At 36.4% G+C, this 14,412-nt stretch overlaps 1 protein-coding gene across 1 annotated transcript; it reads left to right on the forward strand.

Moving 5' to 3' along the window:
• Positions 1–331: 331 nt before the first annotated feature.
• Positions 332–11,732, forward strand: si:ch211-112c15.8 (tumor necrosis factor receptor superfamily member 1A). Its single transcript, XM_062426648.1, has 10 exons — positions 332–346; positions 1,467–1,569; positions 1,659–1,673; positions 2,390–2,542; positions 2,690–2,714; positions 5,220–5,353; positions 5,609–5,785; positions 7,528–7,565; positions 7,880–7,976; positions 11,356–11,732. The coding sequence occupies exons 1-10, from the start codon at positions 332–334 to the stop codon at positions 11,730–11,732; spliced, it is 1,134 nt and encodes a 377-aa protein (XP_062282632.1).
• The last annotated feature ends 2,680 nt before the right edge of the window (positions 11,733–14,412 follow it).

Below are 14,412 nucleotides of genomic sequence, written 5' to 3' on the forward strand. Positions count from 1 at the left end.
GTGGTTAGTGACGTGTGACTGCACTAAAAGCCTGTTGAATGCGACACTGGTGGCTTTCCATAGAAGTGTTTGGTGATCTGATTGTATTTCCTCTTCCTTGCACCATTTCTCTGAAGACTCCAAATAACTGTCAGTTCTAACCCACAAACACGCAGGCTTCCTCTAACACTTAACATGATCTAGATTTGAAGGAAATCTACAGATGGCTTAAAATTAGAGTGTGTGTCCTCGCCTGGTGATGTTGTGATGATCGTACTTTGGTTTCAAATGAGACAAACCCACAGTAATCTTAAATTGGTTGTTTAATCACTTCAAGGTCTAGTCTTCGAACATGGACTTTGTCCTGGTAAGTAAAAATTCAGATGTTTTAATTGGACCATCTGTATGTTTGTTGCCAGGATGTTTTAATGACAGTTCTGTGAATTGATATTCATTCATCATAAGTATTCTTAGCAGGAGCTTTTGAATGAAAATGATCAAACAAACGTTTCAGTTTTTGATTCTAGGGGCTGATCTGCAGCCAACTATGTTGAATATTGTAAAAGAGAGATATACAGTATATCTATACAATTTCAGGGTTTCAGGTTGTTCAATGTTTCAGTTCGGAAACACTGGAAAACAGTTGTAGTGCTGAAAAGTTGTAGTGGGCAATGTATCTGAATTAATGGGGCTCTCTGTAATGTTGTCGCAGCTCTGGTAGCAATTAATTGGAGGATGTAGAGTTGACTCTATCAAATTATATATATTATTATTCGGCAGCCAATATCCATTTGATGGTGTTTTAGGTCCCGGAGATGGAAGGACCTTTTTAAAAAGTATATTTCTCTACAGGTCAGGAGTTTTGTCAAAACACAATTCTCCATCTTTTAAGGCCTTGCAGAACAGTTGGACTGAAGAGTGCTTGGAAATGTACCTATTGCAAAAGTGTTTTATTTTATATGTTTAATAAAAATGCAGCTGCTTCTTCCTTAGATCCCTTAGGCAACAAAGGGGAGAGAAACATTCTCCACAAATACTGTATCATAAATGTGCTTTCAGTTAGCAAATGAAGTGGTTAATTCCTCATCAATATTCATCGGGCATGGACTAATACGGTTTAGAGTAATTTATAGGCTCCATCTGAGTAGCAGTAAAACTTTTTTCATGGGTGAATAAGATTGTTTAAGGTGTGTGTGTGTGTGTGAGTGATCTGTGAAAAGACTGGACCACAATCCCAGAAACCTTGGATTAAGGACGTAATCGAACAATATACATATTTAATAACCCGCTTGATATCAAAGATGTATGAAGATTAATAAGCAAATATACCTATGTAATGACTTAAAGAGTTGTATTTAGCCATGTTACTACACCACTACAGCTGTATGACGTGGGAGCGAGTTTCAGTTGATTTGCCAGCAGTTTCCTCTACTCGCAGTACTACAGGTCATTATTATTTTTTATTATAACCTCTTCTTTTGTTTCAGGTTGGCACACTGCTACTTGCCTTCCTTTGCATTGGACAGAGTTACACTGAGGGGACAGAACAGACCAGTTCTGATCAACAATGTCATGATAAGTGCCAACCTGGTAAGTTATGACACAAAATGCCCTTATGTTGTACAGTTACACTGGCATTATCACCTGTTAACACAACCTCTTTCCCTGCTGCTTTCTAGGATATCATAGCGAAGGTAACTGTCAAGGTTCACAGCACAGATGTAAAAAATGTGAAAGTGGCTTATACACAGCTATAGAAAACACCAATGGCCAATGCTTAAGGTGTGGCACATGCGATCGTAAGTATCTTGTTCAAATACTATTAATTGAGTTTAGGGATAAAATAAACATACAGTCATTACAGGATATTGTCTGAACTTTTGAAGTCAAATTCTACTAAGACATTACATTATTGAACGTTTATAGTTATTTAAATGAAGATATATGTCGCAGTCTGCATTAACTTTTAATTCTCATGGTTTGAGATTAGACAGAAGTGAAAATAAATCTGATGTAAAACCCTCTGTATGTGTCTGCAAGTGTGTATGTGTCCTTTTCACTGAGGTTGCACAGTAGATCTGAAATGAATGATTTTGTTGGATAATGGCGACACGTGAATTCATTCCCCATGTGCCATTCCCATTGTAACTCCTAGTTAACTCTCATCTTAAATGGGATTTTGTCTAAAAGGTTAGTTCTGTAACAAAGCCATAGTTTTGTAGTATAATTTTTTTAAATAATTAGCTGTGTGCTGACTGAGGCAATTGGTAAATGATTAATATAATTCTTGAATCAACTCATGGCTTCCCAACTTTATTGTACAGAATGAAATCCTGTGCTCGCCTTGTTAGCGGTGTGTGTCAATGCTGTGGATTAAGACAGAAAGGTTGTGTTTTTAAATTTCCCCCAGTTAGCGATGTGAAAATACATCCCTGCACCTCTACCAGTGATGTGTTGTGTGACTGTAAAGATAGATATTACAATGAGAGGAGGAATGACACGAAAATTGGGTTCCACCCTGATGTTGTGAAGAACTGCCTGCCATGCCCCTGTATTGGGAAAGGTAAATGAAAGAGATATTAGTATTCACAGCAACCATATTGATTCATATTCTGGCTCATTAAATAGAAATTACATTCACTCAAAAGAAAGTCGTGTTTTTTGTTTGTTTTTCAGAATCACACTGGTAATGGTTTGTTTTTTCTTCCAGGTAAAAAGACAGATTCCAGCTGTGGGTGAGTGATTTTACAATGAAACTGATAAAACCTAGATATGTTTAAGTTATTAAATGAATAGAGAGTGGAGGGTGCACACACCTAAAGAGTTTTTATAGGCGCTGGGTAGAAAACTACAAAAGAAGACAGAAATCAGACTGATTAACATACTGCAGTAATAAATTCTAAAAAATCGTGAGCAGGGGAAAGGATCGTATTCCTCAATGTAATAAGTCTGGCTCTGTTTCTTTGGGGGAGGGGTACTGATATCTTATCATCACCATCTCTTTGTCTTTCTACTTTTCTGCTGCTATACTTAACTATTTTTTTTGTAGTACTATAACTTTTATTACTTAAATATTCTATGTAGAATATTCAAATTGTATTCTTCCATACAATTTCCCCCCCCATTTCCATACAATCAAGAAAAGATGGCAACTCTTCACTGACTCCGTCTTCTCAAATGAAATGTTTTGTGATATATTACCATTATTAAGAGCTACTAAACAGAGTGTGCAGTTACTTTGTCGGATTTCTGAGCCAACAGACGTCCTTCAGTGCAATGACTCACATTTCGATACTGTGTACTACTTCTCCAAAGCATTTCAAATTCCTATGAAAGTGGCTCAGATATAGCTAGAGAGTCAACTGTGCCATTCAAAGAAAAATAAATAAAACAGCTCTTTTTCATTGTGTAACTGTCTTGATCTAAAATATATTTTCAGCATAGGATGGTTTCAGCTTGGGGAAAATGTCTGCCATTCTGTCCTAAATTTCCAGATTTTTTCCCCCCAATATGTCTCTGTCAGTAACTGTAAAAAACGGTAAATAAGACGCAGTTTATTTTAGGGGGTGTCATGTGGGAAAATGCTTTCCTATTAAATACTGGTTTATTTGAATGCACCAGTAGCTATTCATTTATAAACACATACATTTATACAAGTTAGTCCAAATCTTTTTCAATTGACTTTTATTTGAAATACCATCAAAACACACATATTAAACCTGAAACACTGTGTTGGGTTAATGGTAGGCTAACTACCGGTAATGTTTTGCTTAATTGAACTGGACTGGTAGGTAGGCTATTAACTCATAACCGTTCGGGCGAGGCGATGAGTTTCAATTAAACCCTTTAAAAGAACACGGTAACTTTAAATATTTGATACAGTGTGTAGCTGTATGATCACTCGAATCCCAAAAACTCATCAGAGCTGTCGCTGTGCACAAATATTTGACACAAGTCACTGTAAGGCTCACCAAGCTCAGTGTCCTGGATTCCTCTGTTCTATCCAGTGGAAAAACACCAAAGTTAGTGAATCTTTTGGGCTTCAGAGCTGTGCTCATTAGGGTTGCAAAGGGGTGGAACATTTCAAATAATTTCCTGGTAAATTTCTGGAAACTTTCCATAGGAAGAATTTGGGGAATTTGGGACATATTCCAAGTTGGAAACTTTTCATGGGAGTTATGGAATTTATTGGAATTATATGGAAATTTGGGGGGATTTATACAAACTGTATCGACTGTATACAAACATAAATATAAACATTTTGTTTTGTAGCAGACATGCATGCAAACTAATAAAAAAAATGTTAAATGACAATTTGACTGATTTATTTGTGATTAGAACTTTTCAACTATTTAATTGAAAAACTAAAACATAAATGTTGAGTAAAATAAACATATTCCCTATGACCCCCCCTGCAGTAAGTAATGTGCTATGTGCATGTGATTAACATACAAATTTGTAAATTTCCAGTTTATTTCCGTTAATTCCCATTAAATCCCATGGGAAGTTTCCAACTTTGAAAATTTCCGGAATTTTGCACGAATTTTTGCAGCGACACACAGTGCTCATACTGTGTGTCGCTGCCACAGCTCAATAAAAGCTAGTAGTCTTTTCGCCTTTACACATTGCACTTTAACGTCAGATTGGTCTGTAAATACTGAATGATCACAGCAACTAGCGTCCTGAAATACTGCAGTAATAGGTCAATATCTAGTTTCATTAGCTGCCGACCATGCTGCCGACCATGCTGCCGACACAGCCGGAGTACACAGTGTGTCCCTGACATCGCTGTTCACAAGACGTTATAGTTCATAAGTGTGGATGCTTACATTGTACTTATAGTTGTTGTTTAGAAAAAGATGGGTGCTTTAAAAAAAACAAAAACAAAACTTTGCAGGTGATTGGATGAACCACCTGTCTATCACTGTCTTTCCTTGCGAGGCAACTGGATTCGTGACGATGATTGGTTCGGACACAAGCGCATAACTTGAAGCCTGATTCTCATGTGATCTTGTGATGTTATGATCTCACGAATACACCTGCCTCGCAAGGTAAACTCTCAGTGGCCTTGACTTTCTAAAATGTTACCTTACAAACTGTACTAAACCATGTATGATTTGTGGAGACTGTCAGTGTAGCATTGCGAATAAAGGATTGTAACTGTGCACATAAGGTCGTTTTTTTTTTTACAAAAGTGAGATTTGAAATATGTTGTCTGTATTGATCTCTATGTTTTTCAGGGATTTTGAGAAGTGTAAGAAAAACCCAGAATGCAAGAGGAAATGTATATCAGCAACAACTAGACCCATACCTACAACTACGACATCGCCAAACAAACCATCGAATCCTGCGGTTTATGAACTTAAAGATGACTGTTAGTTCTATTGTATTTTAACAAGTGATGTAAGACAGAACAACTTGCTGACCTGTGGTTTTATAGTTTTATGACTCATGTCAGTGGTTAATATTAACCACTTAGTTATCATAGTAACTGATTTATGTTGTATATCGTATGTAGTTATCTTTAAATATGACTCAAGTTCACCTCATGTTTAATCATCACTGTTTCCAGACAGAATTATGTCAGAATTGATGACAAGTTATAACCATGTTTTTTCTGTTTCCATAGCAGCAAGCTATTTGATCTTGATGAATTTCGGATTGTCCATGGTGATAGTTGCGGTGCTCTTTTGGATCATGTTCTCCATCATCTTCATGAGGAACTGGCTCAGAGGCTCAGATAGTTGTCCTTGCTGGTGCCCAAATAAAGACATGACGCCGCCTGCAGAGGACCCCGAATTCAATGGTAACTTGTGGTAGAATGTAGAAAAGTACATTTACTCAAATAAATTGTAGTACAGTGTTGAGTTACTTGTACTCTACTTGAATGCTTTCATTTTATGCATCTTATACTTCAGGAGTATTGTACTTTTTTACACCAACAAATTTGTTTGACAGTTACAAGTTATTTTAGGGATTAAAATTTAATATATAAAATACAGTAGGCCTCTACGAAAGGGTTGAAATTAGTTATTATAATCAGAAATAATCTGTAATAATAATCCCATAACACATCAACGATTGATCCCCATAATGAGTAATTTTACTTTTGATACATTAATTACATTGTAGTGGATTATTACTGTTGATTTTCTGTAATTTATATATTGTTACGATGTTAGACATGGTCAAAGTTCCAAAGCTGGGGTAAACATATGTAGAAATTCTCCCTCTTAGTCAAAAGCTAAAGCTTCAGAATGCTCTTAACATTCTTAACGTGCTGATGAGGAGATGTCAGTTCATTGCACATGCCCACAAATGGCTGTCCATTCTGTATCCTTTGTTGCTAAGCTTGTTGCTAAGGGTTTTCCAAATGTAATTTGAGTTGTCCACTCAAATTTTGGATCAAATTTCCGCTTGAGCGTGTATTTGAGATGGTGACATTTTGAGTAAAAAACAAGGAAAAAGTAGTAAAATCCTACTACTATAGTTTATCTAAATGGTTTGTTGGTTTAGTCTCCCAGCTCCCTAAAACTGAACACAGCTCATCAGACTCATCGGGAGTGGTGCCTTAAAGAGACAGGATGGCCTGTTTCAGACAGAGGCTGAACTGTTAGGCTGCATAAAGATCCAGTATGCGTTAAATAAGGAATTTTTTAACTGTAAATCTTGCAAAAATATTCCAGTAGAGCCCCAGATTAAAATACAGTCCTGTAAATGTGTATAATATCTTCCTTTTAATGTTCGTACCTAACAACATTTTTGTCCGTGTTCTGCATTACTTACAGTGTTTGTTTTGGCTGCTGTGTTAATCATTAAACCTATCAATAACTATCCAGAATAACAAGTTATGACACTTTCATTACTAATACTTAAGTATTTACTGTTCAATATTGCATTTTTTTACTTGTTACTCTTGACTCTGTAAAAATCTCATTATGTCCATCCCATATTATTGTAGGACAAATTTAAGTGCTGTATTTATTTATTTTTTTGGACAAAAACTGTTATAACTTAGCCACTAATAGCAAAGGACAACAAGCTAACACTGATGACTAATTCGAAATTCTGATTCACACCTCAAATTGCAGCTAACGCAACAACAATTTGCAACAATCCTAAACGATATTGCTGTTAGTCTGTTTTGCCAGACAAAAAAATAAACATTTGTTTATATATTATATCACCATGGCTATATAATTCAAAACACTCACTGCGAAAATATAATTTAACATTTTCTAAAGCCATCGAACCTTTAAAATTTGAGGGGGCACTTTTACCACTGACAGAGAAAGCTCCATGGAAATAATATATTTATAAAATTAAGTAAACACATACTTTAATATAGTTATCAAGAGACAAACTTTCGTGTATGATTTCTAATGCAATTTAAATGTGTAGAATAGGAGGCACACAGTAGTCTGCTTCTGGTATCAAGCAAAAATGTCCTGTTACAAAGCTTTACCTGACTTTGGTCTTTAAAATGTGTTTTTGACTAAACATGTTGAGCAGGAAGCTTACTGATAATATCTGCTTTCCTCCTAACAGAACAACAGAGTCATCAAGGCTGTAGCTCGACCACAATGGTATGTACTCAGTTTCTTTGCATTTTGTGCTCTGTTGAGATAAAAAAAGATCTGAATTGGAGCAGTAATGTAGGTGGACAGTCAGAGGTAATAGTGAGAAAAAACTCCCATTAGATCAAGAGCAAAGGTGAAATATTAATCACAATTTTTAGTTAAATTAAAGCTGTAATATATTATCAAAATCATTTACTGGTGTTATAGAAAAGCTGAAGAATTTCACGAATTGCTCTCTTACGCTTTGAAGAGGTGGCTGCAACAATGTTTTTTTTTATAGCTTTTTTTCTCTCCTTTTTGTTGTTTTTTCCCCTTTAAAGACATTTAACAGTGAGGAAACTCCCATGATGACTTTCAGTCAGAGTCCAGAACATCCAGCCCACATCAGTCCTTCAGTGGCAGACACTGAACACAAAGGTAAAACTCAGTATTTGATGACGAATGCAAATCTGTGACGGAGTGACTTAGTCAGATGTTATTGAAGGTTTAATTATAACAGGGGAGCAGGAGCTGAACTGATAATAAAGGGGAAATTCAGAAACTGTTGACTGCTAAAGTTTAGACCAAAACATCAGCAGAGTATAAAGCCAGAAGATATAGATATGTAATATTAAAAATGTAAAAACTAACACTGTTATCATGTCATTTAGATTTGTATCTTTTACATTCCTTTACTAGACACTTGCATTGCATTGTGATGTAAACAGACTTTAAAAAAAGTGAGAGATGGAATATAAGTAGGTTTTAAGGGCTAACTATGCATTGTAGCTATCTATCTATTATCATAATTGTGAACTAACAATGTAAAATCAAATGAAAGTCACAGGTGGCTTAACATCTGATGATAATATAATTCCCACAACTGCTTGTTCAACTACTAATGATGCTGATAATAATGGAATACTACTACTCATAATAATACAAAAATATCGATAATGGAATAATACAAATAATGAAATAATAAATGGAATAAAATAACAGGAAAGCATGACCCACTTCATCAAAGGCAGCTCAGAGGTGTTATGATATATTCTAAATTAAGCTATAATGAAATCATACTAAGCAGAGCTGTGATGGTACTGTTGTGAAATGTGAAGCCAGTCTCATATTATCAAAGAGACATTCTTTTTTTAACTGTAGCCAAAGACATTTCTGAAATTGCTTTTTAAGGACTGTGCTGGAACTTCCATAGAAATAAAGAGAAACAGGTTATTTAGGACAGAAGGACAAATGACCTCAAACGCCTACAGTACTTTAAAAAACAAAGAAACAAAGAAGTAGGAATAGAAATTACAGATTCATTTTAGCCAAAATGTCAATAAGCCTGTAGAGAGATACACAGAGAGATATGATCTGCTATCTAACACTCTAACCCAAAAAGATACAGCACCTGTCACACTTTTGACTGGTCCTGTATGAAATCGCCAAAGTCCAAAACACCACCCAAAAACTGGTGGCAAAGTCACATGATTATGGAGGTCAAGTTGAGTCAAGAAAACTGAGAAAAATCAGATCAATTGGTTGCAGGGAATAATATATTTAAATGTTTGATGTGACTTCAGTTTTCAAAGTCTCCCATCAAGTTGTCAATACTTCAGAACAAAAGCTGTGAGTAAGTTACTTTATGGTGAGGATTTATTTTTATTTTTTTTATTAACCTACAGATGATTTGAAGCTAAAATAATCTACAAGCATCACAAATTGAAATGTGGATAACCCACTTTCATACATTACCATAACAATATGACACAGAAACTCTGTGACCTCTGATAAAACTAGTTTAAAGAGAGGGGCTTATAAATCTGATTTTATCAAAAATAAAATGTTACCTTGAATGAGATGGGCAAGAACCTCAAGAAAACTAAAGTTGTCAGTATTGGAAGTAGAAAGTAGTTAAAAGTAGTTACTAACTAACACCTGGTAGGGAGTCAGTGTCTTTAAGGACACTTCAGTAGAGTGCATGCTTGTATACATGTCTGATTGTTTGGTTAAAAAGTGGCATCACTAGTCATTATGCCAAACTCCTTTTGAGAAAAAAAAAATGTCATGGTGACACTTTTCCCCCATCTGATTACTAATGTGGTGTACAAAGTGAAACTGCTGTGTATTCACACACACAGTGACAGCCTTTTCATCTCTGCGTGTTCAGCACGCTGTTTATCAGTGATCAGCTCTGTGACCCTTAGTGTGGAAACAGGAAAACAGGACGCCCTCACTTTTTCTCGTCAGTCAGCAATATGTCCCACAAGGGAAATGGCAAATCAGATAATGACTGCATGTCACCGGTAACCTTGAATGATTTGATACCTTGTACATAAAGTTTGAACTCTATTGAACAACTGTCCCACATGTTTAGATGTTAATTAGCACAGTGGTTCTCAAAATTCTACATATCAAGGACCCCAGAACTGACACATGTTAAACAAACTGCAGTATAGGTCAGTATCTTACTCTTGATATTGCAATTTAAGCTGTTATTCACTAATTGCATGAAACAGCCCCGTGTCATCTGGTATATCTTAGAAATTTCAGTTAAAACAAGCAGTATGAAGTGCTTTTAGGTAGACTCATACAGCTGTGTTTCCTGTCATAAGTGATGTCAAGATATTGTGTGTGATATTTGTGGCTGATCAGAAAACCCCGTTATGACCACAGAGCTGTTTTTGGTGAGGATTACACACAAAAGTAGGAGTTGGTGGTCGTCTGCCTTGCTTTTACTGAATACTATATGTTGGGGAAGTTTATTAGGTGGATACATCATAATCAAATATTAGGTAATGTTGACTGTCTTTTGCACAATGTTCTGTGACATTTTGTCGCAACAACTCACCAGCAATGTGTGAGTTCATCTTTAACGCTCTTTAAGTTCCCCATCCTGTCTGCGGCACACACCACTAGTTCACAAGAAGAATATAGTTTCATCTTTGAAAAAGGTCTTTCCTGCAACAGGAAATATTTGTAAATAGAAAATATAAAAAAAACAAAAAACTTTATTGTCATGTCCTGCATGAAAATTGTCTTTGGTCTCAAGAATAGTATATAAAACACATAGAGTACATAAAATAAACACATTCATTCCATTACACATAGACATATGTCCGCGATTTGGACGCAGCACATCACATGTACCCCCTCCCTCCCAGCCCCCACACATATGCATACATATCAGGTATAAGGCAGAAAGCACCAATTCCATCCCATTTATAGTGCTCTTGGCTACACCTCCCTTTCATCTAGCTTTCCATAGTTTGTTGACCACGGAAATTGCATTTGGAATAAAAGAGTCTTTGTAAATTTTTTTCTTTGCCATATGTACTTTATAGCGCCGCCCTAGGGGAAGCAGCTTGAACTCAGAATGGAGGGGGTGGGTGTCATCATCTAATATTTTCATATTAGGTTCAGTTTGTGTTGTTTTGGTCTTTTCATGGTATTTGTTGCCAGTAAGAAAAAACTGGAAATCACCAGACCCATACTTTAAGGGCACCTGAACCTTTTCAAATGTAGGCTACAGTGGGCTGATGTTCTTTCTTCTGCGTAAATGCCTCCACACAGTTTCTGGATCTTGATGACCTTTAGTTTAGCTTGAATCTGGGGTTATAGTTGGCCAAAGAACAACATCCTGCAGGACTGAGATGTGCATTAAATCACAAAGGGAAAACATGAGAAATTAGAAAGCACAAAAAGTTTAGCAGTAGTAAATTGCATAGCACACTCTTGCAGCTGAACCTTTCCCATTATAGAAGTTTGTTTTTGTGGGTTCACAGTCCTCTGTCTGTCTGTGATTATCTCCATCTAGCTACCAGACAAAAGGAGCAATCAGAGCACTGGCCGGCCATCGTCCTCTATGCAATTATTAAGGAGGTTCCCCTGCGTAGGTGGAAGGAGTTCCTGCGGCTGCTCTCGTTGGCAGACCAGCAGCTGGAGCGGGTGGAGTTGGAGGCTGGCATGGGCCTTGGTTTTACCGAGAGGCAGTACCAGATGCTGAGACTGTGGAGCCAGCGTTCCTCTGCGAGCCTGAGCGATATCTTCTCTGCCTTACACTACATGGATTTATCTGGTTGTGCCCAGCTGCTGCAGGAAAGCCTGGAGAAGCTGCAGTGGCAGCCTGAACCGATGCAAAGTTTGACTGCATGCACAAACCATGGTTTCAGTGGGGCAATGCAGGACACCTGACTTGGAGGCTGCACCTGGAGACACAAGTAGCCTACAATGAGAAACAACAGTCCTTCAGCCATAGACAGAAGTCCAGAGGACTAGAAACTTCAAGTTTCCAGAAAGGACTTAACTGAACCGCACCTACTATATGGTACAAAAACAGGAAATTGCAATAATGTCACAAATGATCCAAAGCTGAATAATGTAGATGTATATCACAGTGTAACTCAGAGTTTAATGGCATTAGGGAGCACCATGGAGATCTTGATAGGCCCAACTTCAATTGGAATATTTCCTCTTTTCCTACTTCTTTCAAATGGAATATTTCCTCTTTTCCTACTTCTTTCAATTGATAAATATCATCAGATGCATTTCAGATGAGTGTACAGTATAATATGTCTTCATTGAATTGAGTTTCATTTTGATCCAAATTCACACTTTGAATGAAGAATGCAAATAAATAAATGTATAGATATGTTGCAGCAACTGGAGCTTTAGGGACATCATGACCTGTTAACATTCAGGGAGTACTGAGTGTTCTATTAGTCTACGTAGGGAAAATGACTTCATAAGATTTCAGGGAAATCACCTTCTCTCAGCTATACTGTTAAAGCACTGTTGCATCTCACGTAACCTCCAGCTTTTTGTGTGGTGTTATAAAGGGCAACAGTGGTGGGCTGTGGTTTTTACAGCAGTGTTGAAATGTAAATGTGAATGTAACTCTATGACTGTAATGTTATTTGAATTCCAAAGAATTGTACAAGATTTTCATACTTCCAGCGAAGTAGTGCTTAGCTTGCATTTGACCAGTCAAAATGCTCTTGTTCAGTTTAAGTGTTTAAACTGTGTGAACATGTTATTGTACATCTATGATGATTTTACCACACCCGACCTCTCTTTCATCTCTTTTGACATGAAAGTCTGGTTTACCAACTCAGCCACTGATTCTTGCCGAGCACCTTCGCAAAGGAAGAAAAACAGAAATCCCCACAGGACGTCAGATTTTCTGTTTCCTGCAAAGAAATGGTGTCGAAGTGCAGTAGGCAGGGTTTTTCCTCACCACTTTCACTATCCCAACTGATGGTATCCTCTTGTGGTGTTGAGGTATCTCACTTTGAGAGTTTAAAAATGAAAATGTTTTACTGACAGTAAAGGATTTGGTGTTTCCAAGTAATGGACTTAATAATGTATATTTTATTGTGAATCTATGGTTTGTGGCTTTGGGCCAAATGAGACATGTATATGTGTATGTATTACTTTCAATTCTCTTAAAATACCCATGGATTCTTGCATATTTTTGTTACAAAGCTCAATTAGTAGATTTATCACATGGAAAATGCCAGGGTTAAGAATTGTATTCTTGCTGGGATCACTAATAATGCAGATGTATAGCAGTGTGGTACTTTTAAAGACAGTGTCATGAGTAAAGCTCTTGGCCACAAGATGGGAGTGTTGGCTGAGTGTTTAAACAGCAGCAGCTGCTGTGTAGTTTTGAACACAAAGAAAATGTAGGCAGGGTGCTTGAATAGCTTTTATTCTTGAGGTGGATTAGACCAACCTCATGAATTGCAAATTCTGCTTTAGCACAAAGAACAGCTGTCCTGCATTGTCCATTTTTCCTGGACGCCAAAAAAAAGAAGATCCTATACAGAAAGACATTAATCATATTCACAATATGTTAAGAGATGTGGTAGACAACATATGATAGCATGTGTAAATAAACACTTGGATGATAATAGTTTGCATGATAAACATTGCATTGCACAAACACATGTTGCTGTGCTGCAAGCTAACTTCTGAAGAGGGAAGTCATTTTTACAACTGGACAGAAATGCAGCAATTTAGTAGAAATTCAATCCACAATTTAAATTGCTTTCCCATGCTGACGTGAAGGGATTTATGTTTATATAAGAAAAATAAGAACAAATATTATATTTGTGGCATCTAATCTATTAATGTGAGCTACCCCAAAAAGGTGGAATTTATTTAAGGCAAACGCTAATATTCATCACTATATGCACTAAAGGACAAATTTGAGTATTTCTTTTTGATGTTAATTTATACTTCCACTCCACTACATTTCAGAGGGAAATATTGTACTTTCTACTTCACTACATTTATTTAACAGCTTAAGTAACTTTTCAGATGAATATGTGACACATCGATAATATAACAAGCTTTAAAAATACAACATGAACGAGTGGTTTCCAACTTTTTGGGTTTTTTTTTAAAATCTTGTAGATGGGGTCACATATTTTAGATGTCTATTCGTTGTTAACAGCCCCATCAAATAGTGATTTTTCCCTCTACACTTCTCATTTCAATAAATGTTGAAATAATCCAATATTTCACCAAAAATGTATGATTACAGAAAAAGCCCTGAAACTGAAAACAGATTGTATCAGAACTTATTTTCTCCTTTCTTCTTGGTAACCACTGGACTAAACTAGTTAACTGTATATAAAGTAGTTGAAACTAGCTCCACCTCCAGCACAACAGTAACATGCTGCTTACACACCGATGCTCCTGTATTAATAATGTAATAATGTCACATAAAATAATGTATCAATCAGAGGGACCAAACCACTACTTTTACTGCAATACTCAATTACATTTTGCTAATAGGCCTATTTATGTACTATTTCTTAAGTAGGCTTTTTCGTGCAGGACTTTAATGGAGTATTTCTAAACTGCTGCA

This window comes from Scomber scombrus, chromosome 10 (assembly GCF_963691925.1).
Source record: "Scomber scombrus chromosome 10, fScoSco1.1, whole genome shotgun sequence".
In the NCBI taxonomy this organism is placed as follows: domain Eukaryota; kingdom Metazoa; phylum Chordata; class Actinopteri; order Scombriformes; family Scombridae; genus Scomber; species Scomber scombrus.

Bases quoted from the DNA above. Each gene is read 5' to 3' on its own strand.
- si:ch211-112c15.8 (XM_062426648.1), top strand. The intron at 5,786-7,527 runs GTAACTTGTGGT...TCCTCCTAACAG, and splicing joins AGAGGACCCCGAATTCAATG to AACAACAGAGTCATCAAGGC. The intron at 7,977-11,355 runs GTAAAACTCAGT...ATCTCCATCTAG, and splicing joins GGCAGACACTGAACACAAAG to CTACCAGACAAAAGGAGCAA.